Source organism: Hyperoodon ampullatus (genome assembly GCF_949752795.1).
Source record: "Hyperoodon ampullatus genome assembly, chromosome: 9".
Taxonomy (NCBI): Eukaryota; Metazoa; Chordata; class Mammalia; order Artiodactyla; family Ziphiidae; genus Hyperoodon; species Hyperoodon ampullatus.
In genome coordinates, this window is record NC_136922.1 from 107,517,437 (window position 1) to 107,530,256 (window position 12,820).

The 12,820-nt window shown below is 42.8% G+C and overlaps 1 protein-coding gene across 1 annotated transcript in view; it reads left to right on the plus strand.

Annotated features, from left to right (window-relative positions):
* UBE3C (ubiquitin protein ligase E3C) overlaps nucleotides 1-12,820 on the plus strand; it is a gene marked incomplete at its 3' end in the record, with an annotated part of 112,929 nt that overhangs the window by 26,224 nt on the left and 73,885 nt on the right. The window contains exons 4-6 of the mRNA XM_079710952.1: nucleotides 627-773; nucleotides 4,608-4,723; nucleotides 11,612-11,769. Coding sequence (XP_079567078.1) covers nucleotides 627-773; nucleotides 4,608-4,723; nucleotides 11,612-11,769 — 421 coding nt within the window. The remainder of the gene's footprint in view (nucleotides 1-626; nucleotides 774-4,607; nucleotides 4,724-11,611; nucleotides 11,770-12,820) is intronic.

Here is a 12,820-nt window from a genome sequence, read left to right on the forward strand (position 1 = left end):
GCGGAGCACAGGCTCTAGGCACACAGGCTTCAGTAGTTGTGGCACGTGGGCTCAGTAGTTGTGGCTTGCAGGCTCTAGAGCACAGACTCAGTAGTTGTGGCACATGGGCTTAGTTGCACCGCGGCATGTGGCATCTTCCCGGACCAGGGCTCGAACCCGTGTCCCCTGCATTGGCAGGCGGATTCTTAACCACTGCGCCACCAGGGAAGCCCTGAGAGCTTATTTTAAATATGGCCTTGGATTCTTAGAAGTGGAATTCATTTTGTATGTGTTTACTTGTTTAATGAAAGTTAATGTGGATAACAGTATTTTCCCCAATAGTTAATTTTATTAGTTTACATAAAGATTTATAAACATATGAGTTTTTTGGTGATTTTTAAATTATTAAATGCAAACCACGGCTAAAGATCACAGTAGAAGGAGGTGGTGGAAGACTCCTGCACAGGGCGTTCACGGCTCTGTCACTACATTCCAGGCTTTTTGGGTTTCATTAACCATTTACCAATGATAACTTCTCAGTAACGGAATCTTAATTGTCAGTTTCCACTACTCCAGTTTAAACATTGAGTGACCATTTAGACCATACGATCATGTGATCCTGTCTTTATGTCTCGTTTTGTTTTCAGTATTCCATCCAGAGAAGTGCATTTGATCGCCGTGCCAGCTTGTCCCAGTCCGGTGGCACTTTTTCCATCGCTAGCGGTCCCAACCTTACCCTTTTGGTGAGGCAGCTTCTGTTTTTTTACAAACAGAATGAAGACTCAAAACGCTTGGTGAGTACTACGTTTTCACTAACCCTTGTTAATGTGTTTTCCAGCTTTTGGTTTAATGTGGTCAGAAAACCCCTCCAGTGTGTCTCACCCTTGTGACTTCTTCAACAAGCGGTGGTAATAGGTCGTCTTGGTGATAATGTTTTACCTCTTAAAAATCGATGCAGATTTTCAGTAGGCTTTTTCATTTTTTTTATTAAGGAAAATTTAAAATATAAGAAGCAGTAGGCTACTCTGTTGTGCTGTCCCCGTTACCCAGTCTGCACAGACGGCACCTTGTTCTGCACAGAACTCTCCACCCTGTGATGTGCATCCTCAGTATCATAGCCTGTTAACCTGTAAATACTTAAATGTAAATCTCTAAACTCTAAGGTCTCTCTCTTGAAACATCTAAAATAAAACTGTGTAACTTAAAAAGTGTTATAGCTTTTGATGTTATCAGTGATGAGGAACTGTGTGTATTAACGGAGGAGATATGTGGATGAATCCTCTTTATAAAGTGGAACTTGTTACTGTGTCCACTTTCCCAGGAGATACTGAGATTCGTTAGGTTAAATACGTATTTATTCTTAGACATCCTTATTTACCTGGATTAAAAATTTCTAATTAAAACATGGGTATACAGTGAAAAGTAAGTCTTCCATGATCCAACCGTACGTACTAGAAGGATCCTTGTGTGGACTATAAGTGCAGAAGATATAGGAATACTTTATTGCTTATCTGGTGTTTGGCTTTAACACCCAACGTTGCTTCTGGTATTGAGCTAGGCTGGACCATGGGAAGAACTTTCCATAAATCTTTAGGGGCAGTATAGATGGCTTTCCTTAAATGCAGGCTCTTTTTAAATTAATTAATTAATTAAATTTATTTATTTTTGGCTGTGTTGGGTCTTTGTTGCTGCGCGTGGGCTTTCTCTAGTTGCGGCTAGCAGGGGCTACTCTTTGTTGCGGTGCGTGGGCTTCTCGTTGCGGTGGCTTCTCTTGTTGTGGAGCACGAGCTCTAGGCGCGCGGGCTTCAGTAGTTGGGGCACGTGGGCTCAGTAGTTGGGGCACGTGGGCTCAGTAGTTGGGGCTCGCGGGCTCTAGAGCGCAGGCTCAGTAGTTGTGGCGCACGGGCTTAGTTGCTCCACAGCATGTGGGATCTTCCCGGACCAGGGCTTGAGCCCGTGTCCCCTAAAGGCAGGCTCTTTCTAGGCTTTCTTTCTGAAGTCTGTGAGAAAAAGAATGAGAAACGTACAGCACCAGGTCATCTGGCTCTCTTTCTGGAGCAGTCTGTTCCTTCCTCACGTACTCTGACCCTGCGGATTGAAGGTCAGACGTGGAGCACAGCCATGTGGGGGTCAGAAGGGCCGTCAGTCCTGTGTCTCTCCAGAGCACCCTTCCCTTTGGAGAACTGCTTCTGCCCTGCTCTAAGGTCTGGTCAGCGCTTCCTGCATGGTTTCTGGACGTGGTGCAGCCGCCCAGTCCTACAGGCCCTGTGTAGGATTAGAATTAACCAGGTCCTCAAACCTGGTTTATATGAGAAAAGCAAACTGGATTGTTTATTCAGTTTGCACACAAAAAATCAGTCATATGTGGAGGGAAAGTCTCCTGCCCATCTTCAAGTGCCCTGATTCCTACTTGAAGAGCAGGCGTGGTGCCGCTTTTGATAGTCTTTCTAAGGTGCTCTGTGCAGAAGTGCGCGTGCATAGCTCTCCGTTCCTCACCTACTCCCTGGATTTATTTTTTATTATAATGACTGTAAATATGGTCGCTGCTAAAATAGTGTACTGTGATTGTATTTTCTTTTGCGTACAGTTTTCTTGAGTTATTCTGGAGTTAATTATGGTGTCATTTCTGTTTAATTATCTTTAAATCTCTTTATGATAAAGTCTTCTTCCACCTCCTAACAGTGAAATAATTCTCAGTACAGTTTTCCGTGATTAGAGAGTCAGGTCACTGATGCTCTTTCCCCCTGAGCTGTTCCTTCTGCGTCCTGGGATCTTGCTGCACTCTTTGGAGTGGTAGCTCTCCACGCCTGCCATGTTCCTGGGGAAACCTCCGCTTTGCTTTGCTTCCGTTTCAGTTCCTCTTTCCTGATTCCATATCTTTTTGCTTTCTTGGTTTACTCCCTTGTTTTATTGATATACAGCCTCAGTTAACTTCCTGAGAAAGGATGGATAAGGCGGAAAGGTTTTGAAGCTGTACTTATCTGAATTTAGTAAATAACAACAAAAAGTTAAGCAAAGCAGATGTTTAATGTACTTAGAACTTTTGGGATGATATTGGTGCATTTGTCAAGAATGTAAAAAGCAGTATCAAAATCCAGTCCACTACAAGGATATATTGTACAGCACAGGGAGTATAGCCAATATTTTATAATAACTATAAATGGAGGATAACCTTTAAAAATTATGAATCACCGTGTTGTACACCTGAAGCATATAATGTTGTACATCAGCTATGCCTCAATTAAAAAAAAAAAACAGTCCAGAAAGTGTTCAAATAAAGTACTTTGAGGTTTTTTTTATGTCGTTGAAACGTAATTACTTGATTAATGTATTTACAGCCTTCTTCTTGTACTTCCTCCAGTTGGCCTTCAGATTTTTATAATGTTTAGTTACTGTACGTCCTAGTTTTATTTGGTAACGGGTAGTATTCAGTACAAATTTTAGAATGAACTGCGTGTCAGATAGTGCAGAAAATATTTGTATGATATTGGTTCCTGAGAAAATAGGAACAAGTAGCTCCAAATACCTCAAGAAGAAAGCTTGTGTGTAGGTAAATTAACATTCGGATTGGGTCTCAGAGTTATTTCCACCCAACTTAGGGCACACTCGAATTTATCATGCAAAACACTTGTGTTAGTACTTTAATTGTTTGATAATATTTTATATCAAATAAGTGTTACTGTCAGAGGAGAAACTCTGTAAAAATGACAGGTAAAGAAAAGATTCTGTGGCACATTTAAGAAGCTGTCTTAATTTTAACGCTTCTAAATGGGTCTCATGAAATGAATAAATAGCAACAAAAATATCGTAGAGGAAGTATAAGAGATTCCTGTTCGGTATTGTGTTTTCAAAATCACTTCTGGCAGCTGTATCCACACTAGAGAGACCTCCTGGATGGGAGCTCGACAGAAATCTAACTCAGCATTTGCCCACCGCGATGGCCCATCACTGTGTCCGGGACAGTGCGGGTTCTGGCCATCCAGATGCGTCTCTGACCTTTTTTCCCCTCAAGCTGTGTGGACGTATAATTGACAAATAAAATTGTAAGGTACTTCAGGGGCACACTGCGATGGTTTGTATAAACATGGTGATAGGATTCCTCCCGTCTAGTTAAGTGACACATCTCTCGCCTCACATGCTACACACCTGGCCTTTTATCGGGAATAGTGGGACTGAATGATTGCCTTTTCTACCGACATTTCATGGAGTTAGGGAAGGAGAGTATCCACAGGAAAGGTGCTGGAAACTCAGAGGAGAAAGGTAAAAAGAGGGACCGTTATCCTTTGTAATTTAGGATTAAGATTGTGATTCTCATATGTTTTTATTGTGCTTTGCTGATTTTTGCAAATGAACTTTTTGTTTCACATTTACATGAGTTTTAAGTACTTTTAGTAATAAATTTAGTAATTTAACTTCATGCTGATGTGCTTTCTTAAGATGGAAAATTCAGGGCGTTTGTGTACTACTATCTAAAACCTGACTTAGAAGATTTACTTCTTCTTATCATGTTTTGATTATTTTGATTAAGTATTTACCAATTAAGGAAAGTTTGGTATGTTTGTAATTAGTAAATAATTAGCTTTTTATGGACTGAGAGTTATAATTGTATGTTTTGCTGTTTCTTTCAGATATGGATGTATCAGAACCTAATTAAATATAGCTCTTTGTTTGTCCAGCAGTTGGATGGATCTGAGAGACTTACGTGCTTATTTCAAATAAAGAGGTTGATGAGCCTCTGTTGCAGGTAAACCCATCGCTGTCAGCAACTTGTGCAACGTGGTGGTCACTTTGTCTAGAGGAAAATACCCTTTGGTTTTCAATGTCTGTGACAGTGGTTTTCCCTTTTTTTTCTTTTTGAGACTGGAATGTTCTATGTATTACAGTTTTTACTCCTGTGATTCTCCCTGTAGAAATTAAAATATAGATATAAATACCTTCCAGATGATGTTTTCTTTCAAATAGGCTCTGGAATTATCTTGTGGAATATCAGGGGTCCTGGTTGCTAGCGAGTGGATGGGCCCCCGAAAGGACTCCTGCTGTGAGGATGATCCTTTTCTCCTAGGGTCGCTACCCTAGGATACAGGCTCTTTAGAGCAGGCCTTTCATCAGGCTCTTGTGATTTATGTATGGACTTGAAATAAGTCACTTCCATGACTTTGCTGGATTCAGTCTACAAGGCACATTTAGGTGATGTGAGCAGTGTGGTACCTGAATGAGAAAACAAATTAACATCTTCACTGTTTTTCTCAAAATTGCTGATATCTGCACAGTAGCAAACTTTCAAATGATTCTGAGCCTTTAATATAATTTCAGCTAATTTTCTGGAAGTTGCATGTAGTGAGGTTTATTTAGGATTACTATCAGAGCTAGGCCTTGTTAACTGACTTCCAGAATCCTGAGCTGGACTAAAGGTAGAGAAGAACCTTTATGAAGAGAGAGAGTCTGGAAGATCACCAATCCCAAGAAATCTTATTTTTTTCAAACCCCTTTTATTTCTTGGAAAAACTTTTACTTTGAGAAACACATTGTACGCATTGATTCGCTGGAGCGGGAGTCAGCAAACGTTTTCTGTAAACGCCCAGATGGCATGAAGTTTAGGGTTTGCTCTCTTACACATACTGTGTTTTTCCTTATAAGCTTTTAAAGGTGTCAGGAGCACACTTCACCCGAGAGCCACACAGCCTGTGGCTGGTTCCGCGCACGGGTTGTAGTTTGTGGACACTTAATGTCCTTTCGAAGGTATTCATTTAGCGAGTAATTTTAATAGATGATAAATCCAAATGTAATTTCTCCTTGTTTTCCCCAACTTTTTGTTTTGGAAAATTTCTAACACCAGTAAAGTTGAAAGAATACCATATATCCTCCACCTAGATTCAAAAGTTACCATTTTGCCACATTTGCTTTTTCTCTCTCTCCACACGTACAGTGTGTTGTTTTTCTAAAGCATGTAAAAGTAAGTTGCAGACATCATGACGCTTCACCCGATTCACCGTACTTCTCCTAAGAAAGCACACTCTCTGATAACCGTAATGCTATGTTCACATCTAAGAAAATGAATAGTAATTCTCTTAATATCATGTGGTATACACACTCCATATTCAGATTTCCCCAGTTATCTCAAAAATACCTTCTCTGTTTTGATGATCCTAGGCTCCATTTGTTTCCCTTATTCCTTTGTCTCCTCTCTTTCCTTTAAATCGGCTGTCAGTTCTAGAGGAGAGTTTTTCAACCACATCCTCTTCACGTTTGGGGCTGAACCATTCTGTGTTGTGCACGTGGCCCTGTGTGTTGTAGGGTGTTTAGCAGGATGCTTGCCCTGCACCCACTTGATGCAGGCGGCACCCGTTTGGTCACACAGGTCTCCAGACACTGCCGAGTGTCACCCCCGTGAGAGCCACTGACATGGGGCTGTACTTGATCCAGTTTAAGCACGTTCAGCAAGAATGCTTCATAGCAGAGAATTGTGAGAGTCTTAGTGCCTCACCTGAGACGTAGCTCCTTCTCAGTGAGGCTGAGTGAAGGTAAAAACTCCTCTCTGTATTGTGCAGGTACATTTCCTTCCTTGTCACCCAGTGGTTTGTTTTTGCATTTGATGATCTACGCCTGAATCAGTTGTTATATCCGTGGTTTATAGAATGCTGATTTTTCTAATTCTGTTGTTTCTTCAGTGTTTGTTCGTTGGCATTATTTCTGAAGAAGACCCTGCCTCCTTTTCCCTTGAGTCTCAGTCAGGCCTCATGTATTTTAAAATGCTGGGTAGAGGGAGCCCTTATTGGATGGAGCCCCATCAGTGTTTTGAGGCATCTTTGCTTTCTGGGACCACACTATGTTGGGCTCTATTTAACACCTCCCCTGAAAGCCCCAGGTCGGGGCTGTTTTCTCTAAGGAAGCTGGTTCCTTTAGAGGAGGAATGAAGTTTTAACAAAGTAAAATTAAAATAGCAATCTGTTAGAAACTTTATTTCAAGTGTGTGATGTTAATAAACCAGTGAATGATCTTACGTGCCGTGTGCAGGGCATTGAACTTTAGGTGCTTTGGCAAGTTACCAGAGAAGGGGACGTGTGCTTTCTTCCACTCTTTTGGTCTCCATGGGAATTTAAGATAACTTTTTCAGAGCTAGAAAAGTAGTTTTATGTGAAAGAGATGATGTGCCTCATTGTGTATAAAATACATGAACAGATAACACGGAAGTCAATGCCACCTGAGTTGAGGATAAGTGGAGCTCAGGTCAGTATAGTAATGAAGCGGAGGCCAGGAGACTAGATTCTGGTACTGCCTCTGTGTCTCGCCGGCTTAGGGCAGGACGGAAGTTACTGGATCTAGTTTTCAGCTTCATTCTACAGTGAGGAATATTGGATGAGACTGGTCCTTCCAGGCCCCGTATTTAAGTGCTCTACTGGGTGGTTGGACTGATGGGTACACCTCTGCTTAAAAGAAAATGGTCTCCTGGTCACCTTCAGCCTTCAAAGCCATTTTTTTGCCTTTCCTTGGGCACTGGAAGCATCATTGAGGGCTCAGGGATCTAACGGTACAGGGGTCATTGTTGGCATCTAGTACAGCTCTCAAAGTACACGCTTTCTGTCATTTTTATTTAGTGCTAGCATTGTTTGTAAACAGCTGCTTATCAACTTCAGTAAATTTATTTTGAAAATAAAGATAATTTTTTAAAAAAGTAATGAATACTGACATTACTTATATTTTTTCTTATGTGAGCATCCATTAGGAACAAAACTGGGATTGGCTAATCAGTTAATAACTTGGTTGATGAAAAAAGTTTATGGGCTTCCTACTAAGTGCTTGGCCCAGTTCTCAGCACTGCATGTGACTGTGACAGGCAGAGAAGGAACCTGCTCTCCTGGAGACTGTCTTCTGGGAGACCAAGAATAAGCAAGAATAAGTAACATATGAATGTCGTTATGTGACAGAAATAAACGTTAAATAATGAGGAGGATAAAAGGAGGAAAGGGGGGGTTGAAATTTGGGGGTGTAGTTTGACTTCAGAGAGTGTGGCGGGAAGGGTGGCCCTGAGCGGGAGGATGGACAGCTGTGCAGGGACCGGAGTCTCCCCAGGCTCTGGTGGGGAGGCAGAGGGAGGACCCTCCGGGCACATCCCAGGATCTGCAAGGGACTTGCTTTTTTAAATTTATTTATTTTTGGCTGCATTGGATCTTCGTTGTTGTGCACGCGGGCTTTCTCTAGTTGTGGCGAGCGTGGGGTACTCTTTGTTGTGCTGCGCGGGCTTCTCATTGTGGAGCACAGGCTCTAGGTGCGCGGGCTTCAGTAGTTGTGGCTCGCGGGCTTCAGTAGTTGTGGCTCGCGGGCTCTAGAGCACAGGCTCAGCAGTTGTGACGCACGGGCTTAGTTGCTCCGCAGCATGTGGGATCTTCCCGGACCAGGGCTCGAACCTGTGTTCCCTGCATTGGCCGGCGGATTCTTAACCACTGCACCACCAGGGAAGCCCTGGAAAGGACTTTCTTTAGGACTTTGGCTTTCATGCTGAGAGAGGAGAGAAGTCAAAGAAGAGTTCTGAGCCAAGGGTGACATGACCTGAATTTTCTTTCTTCCCTGACTCTTATAATGTTTTTATTATGAAATTTTCAAACATAAAAGAGTAGAAAAGTGGCACAGTAAGTGGTCATCTGCCTGCCGTCCAGAGTCGACTGTTTTTAACATTGTTGACCACTGTTAACGTTTTGCTGAATCATTTCAAAGTAACATAGTGACTTCCCACTCCCAAAATACTTAAGTGGCCATCTCCCCAAAGAAGGACACTCCTGCAAACAAGAGTTTCATTAGTACACCTTTAAAAATGATTGAGAGTAATATTAACTATCACTAGGGCAACCAGTCTGGTTTGACAATCCCAGTAATAGCAGCACTCATTCTTAGAAATGACTCAGGTTGGTCATCTTGTCTAATACTAAGTCCATTTTCAAGTTTCTCCTGTTTTCAAATTATATTGAATAGCTGTTCTTCTTTCTTTCTTCTTTTTAAAAAATAAACTCTAATTGACCACACATAACCTTGGATGTCTCTTGAATCTTTTCATCTGGAATAGCCCCTGCCACCGTGCATCTCCAATTTATGTTTTTCTAGAACTGTTCTCACTAGTGTGCTGCAGAGACGGGGATCCGTAAGAGACAGCAGTGGTCCATTCCAGAAATGATGGTGTCTTGGGCCATGGTGATCACAGTGGGAGTGTCATGAAGTTGGTTGGAACCTAGAGTGCATAGGATTTACAGACTGGATGTGGGGTTTCAGAAAATAAAGCCAAGGATGCATACCAGCTTTTGGTTCAAGCATTTAGGAGGATGAAGTTGTTCCTTAAACACTAAGGAACATAAACATGCATGAGATTAAGTGAATTGTGTAGAAAGAGAACCAAAGACTGGTCCCTGGGGTCCCCTGACATCAGGATGCTGTGGGGAAGAGGGGGAGCTAGTGATGGAGGAGGAGAGTCCAGGGCCCTGGCATCCACGTAGAGAAAGCACGGGGGAGGGGGCAAGTGGAGGGCGGTCAGGAGGTAGCCACCAGCATAAATGGAGTCAGAGAGTTGATCATTGAGTTGGTAATGCTCAGTATTGCTTTCCAGGAAAGGTAAAAATCAGGACTCCCTGTGAACACGTGTCAGTGATTTTATTTAACTGGTTAATTAACGAGGGAACCAGTGAGATGTTACAACTGATTCAAATAAGGATGTGCCTTAGGGATTTTATATTCTCTGGCAGAAGCCTTTTGCATTGCCAGGAACAGGAATAATTTGTGTCGCTCTGTATGGGAAACATTTGCATTCCTGTCAGTTTTCTACAAGTTAGCTTCTGTCTCTACGCAGTTGTAGATCAGCCTGGTGGAAGGCGAGGATGGAGGGTAACACAGTGAGCAAGCTGGGCCGGCCACCAGTCTTTTCTGCCCATTTCACAGTCTGGCGGTTTACCCCGCCGTAGCACCGTTGATCGCCTTGATGAGAGCAGCGGTGGGGAAGGGCCGGTTGGCTCGGGCTTAAGAGGAATTGTGAATGATGAAGAGCTCTGCACAGGGGCAGAGACGTGGGCCAGGCGTGGGTGAGGCAGTGGGGTCTGGAGACCAAGGTGGGAAACCTGAGAGGGCGCTTATCTGGGATCCAGGGGGGAGGGGAAATGGACGCAGGGGCTCGGTGGAATGAGGGCCAGGTGGGTGCGGCCTGGGTGGGCACAGACAGTGTACCTGGGTTTTCAAGAAACAAAGCACCCACTTAAAAGGTGGAGCACTTTTGAAAAGCAGACACATGAATTAACAATAAGCACTTGAAAAGGTACTCAACATCATAAATAATCACAGAGATGCAAATTCAGATCACGGTAAAGTTCAGTAATGCAGCCGTTAGCTTGGCTAAAACTTGAAAAAGGGTTAATGCCAAGCGTTACCGGTACAGAGCAGCTGGGACTCTCACATACGGCCCTTCACACCGGATGGTTTCTTGTCAAGTTAAATACTGTCCGGCTACCATGTGACCCAGTGGTTCCTCACCTAGGAATTTACCCAAGAGAAATGAGACAAGTCCACACACGCTATCCTTGAACGTTCATACAGCTTTATTTGTAACAAGAAAAGTCTGGAAACGACTCGTGTCCATCAGAATAATACATAACCAAAACATGGTCTTCCCATGCTGTGGAATGCTACTAGCAGTAAAAGGACCATGTTTTTAACATGTTGGATGAATCTCAGAAAGATGCTGAGTGAGGAATCTAGACATTACTGTGTACATACTGTATGGTTCCTCGTGTATAGAACAGTAGAAAATGCAGACTGTGAGAGAAGAAATTGGTTGGGGGTGGGGGAGTTGGAGGGAGGAAGTTACTAGAGAGGGCTGAGAGGAAGCGGTGGGTGGATGTGTTGTGTCCTCATTGTGGGGTAATGTCGGAGCTCATTGCATTGCATACTTGAAATGAGTGCAGATTTTCATGTGTAAATTGTGTCTCTATAAAGCTGATTCTAAGAAAAGAGGGAGGGGATCTATGTATACATATAGCTCTTCACTTTATTGTACAGCAGAAATAACACACCATTGTGAAGCAATTACACTCCAATAAAGATGTAAATAAAAAAAGACATTCTCTGTTTTTAAGTAAGACTTAGTTTTGTGACAGCTAAGCCTTCCTTTCTGCCTATAATTCTCATAGTAAGAAGGGAGTCTTTAGTCAAAATGCTAGACGACTTAGGATCAGAAATATACTAAGTGTTCTTGGGGGATATTGTGGGCATGGAAAGTCTTGCAGGCACTTGTGGAAAGATCCTCATCTGAGTTGGATTAGATGTAGCGTAGGTCAGTGGATCATACCCTCCCCACACGGCATTGGTGATCTTTGATTTTCCTTTTCTGTTTCTCTGTCTCTGATGGTGCATTTTTCCTCTCTAAACCGGGCGCCATCATTCTATTTGGCACATAATAAGGACTCAATAAAAGTGTCAGTGACACGATGCTTGGTTATTTCCTGTCTGTCTTGGAGTCACGTCTGTTTTCAGGGATATTTTAGTGCTAGAACAGAACAGCTCGAACACTTACCGTAGCGAAGAGAAGAATTTGACGAAACTTTTGGTGACACTTGCCATCTAGTAAGTATGTGAATACTTTTTTTTTTCGTTTTTACAGGTTACTGCAGAACTGTAATGATGACAGTTTGAATGTTGCACTTCCAATGAGAATGCTTGAGGTGTTTTCCTCTGAGAACACCTATTTGCCTGTTTTACAAGATGCTAGCTATGTGGTGTCCGTGATTGAACAAATTTTGCACTACATGATTCAGAATGGTAAGTCAGTGTATAAGAACTGGGGGTGGCGTGGTCGTGAGCAGTCGGCACCAGCCAGGGCACCTTTCGGGGTGGGAAGCGTTGTGTGAATCACAGATTCTGACATCTGTCCTCGTCTCTACCCACCCGCAAAATTTGGAAATGTGTCTGATATCTTTACCTCACTTTTCCTGTTGCTTGAAAATGAAGTAAGTTAGTGTCTGCTTTCGGAAGTTGTTCCAGGTGCTCTGGGCCCGCAGTGCCGGCCTGGCTGCCCTGGCTGAGTGCCGCGGCCCGGGTGGTGGGCACAGTCACTCCGCAAACACAGTGCCACACCCACCAGGGAAGAGCCTGTCCCAGGAATCACAGTAGTTCAGTAGAGGAGAGGAAGGTGCTCAGTTTATTTGAATTTTCTTACTAACGCGGTGACACACGTCTTAAAGTGACTGCATTCTGTCAGGTATAATAACCTAGATCTGAAATTCCTCTGAGAACGTGTTAGTGTTGCTGGCAGAAAGACTATATGACTTTTAAAACTTCTATGTTAATTAAGTAACATAAAGTAAAAAATTTGACTCCCGGGGAATTCCCTGGTGGCCTAGTGGTTAGGACTCGGTGCTTTCACTGCCGTGAGCCCTGGTTCAGTCCCTGGTTGGGGAACTGAGGTGTCCCACAAGCTGCGTGGTGTGGCCAGCAAGGACAACAACAACAAAAACCTGACTCCCGGTGTTCTCACAGGTGGAAAACTCAGATGCTGCAGGGCTCCTGGACTTCAGGAGCATTAACGTTAGAATGGGTATGTTATGAGTCAGAAGGAGCTGTAGGGTGTTCTAGAAAGCAACAGTTACTGATAAAAACATAAATAATTTTGCTTTTGTTTTTTTGAAATGGACTAATCTGTTGATGGGTTAAATCTAGCTAATTCTCAGGATTAAAACTGTAGAAATTAAATTCTTATACATCCAACCTTACTGTTTGGCTTAGGTTTAAAAAAAAAAGAAACCCTACTTAGTTCGTTGAAAAATTAGGGAAACTACTGAGTTAATTAAAAGTAAACTGAAATTTGTGGAAT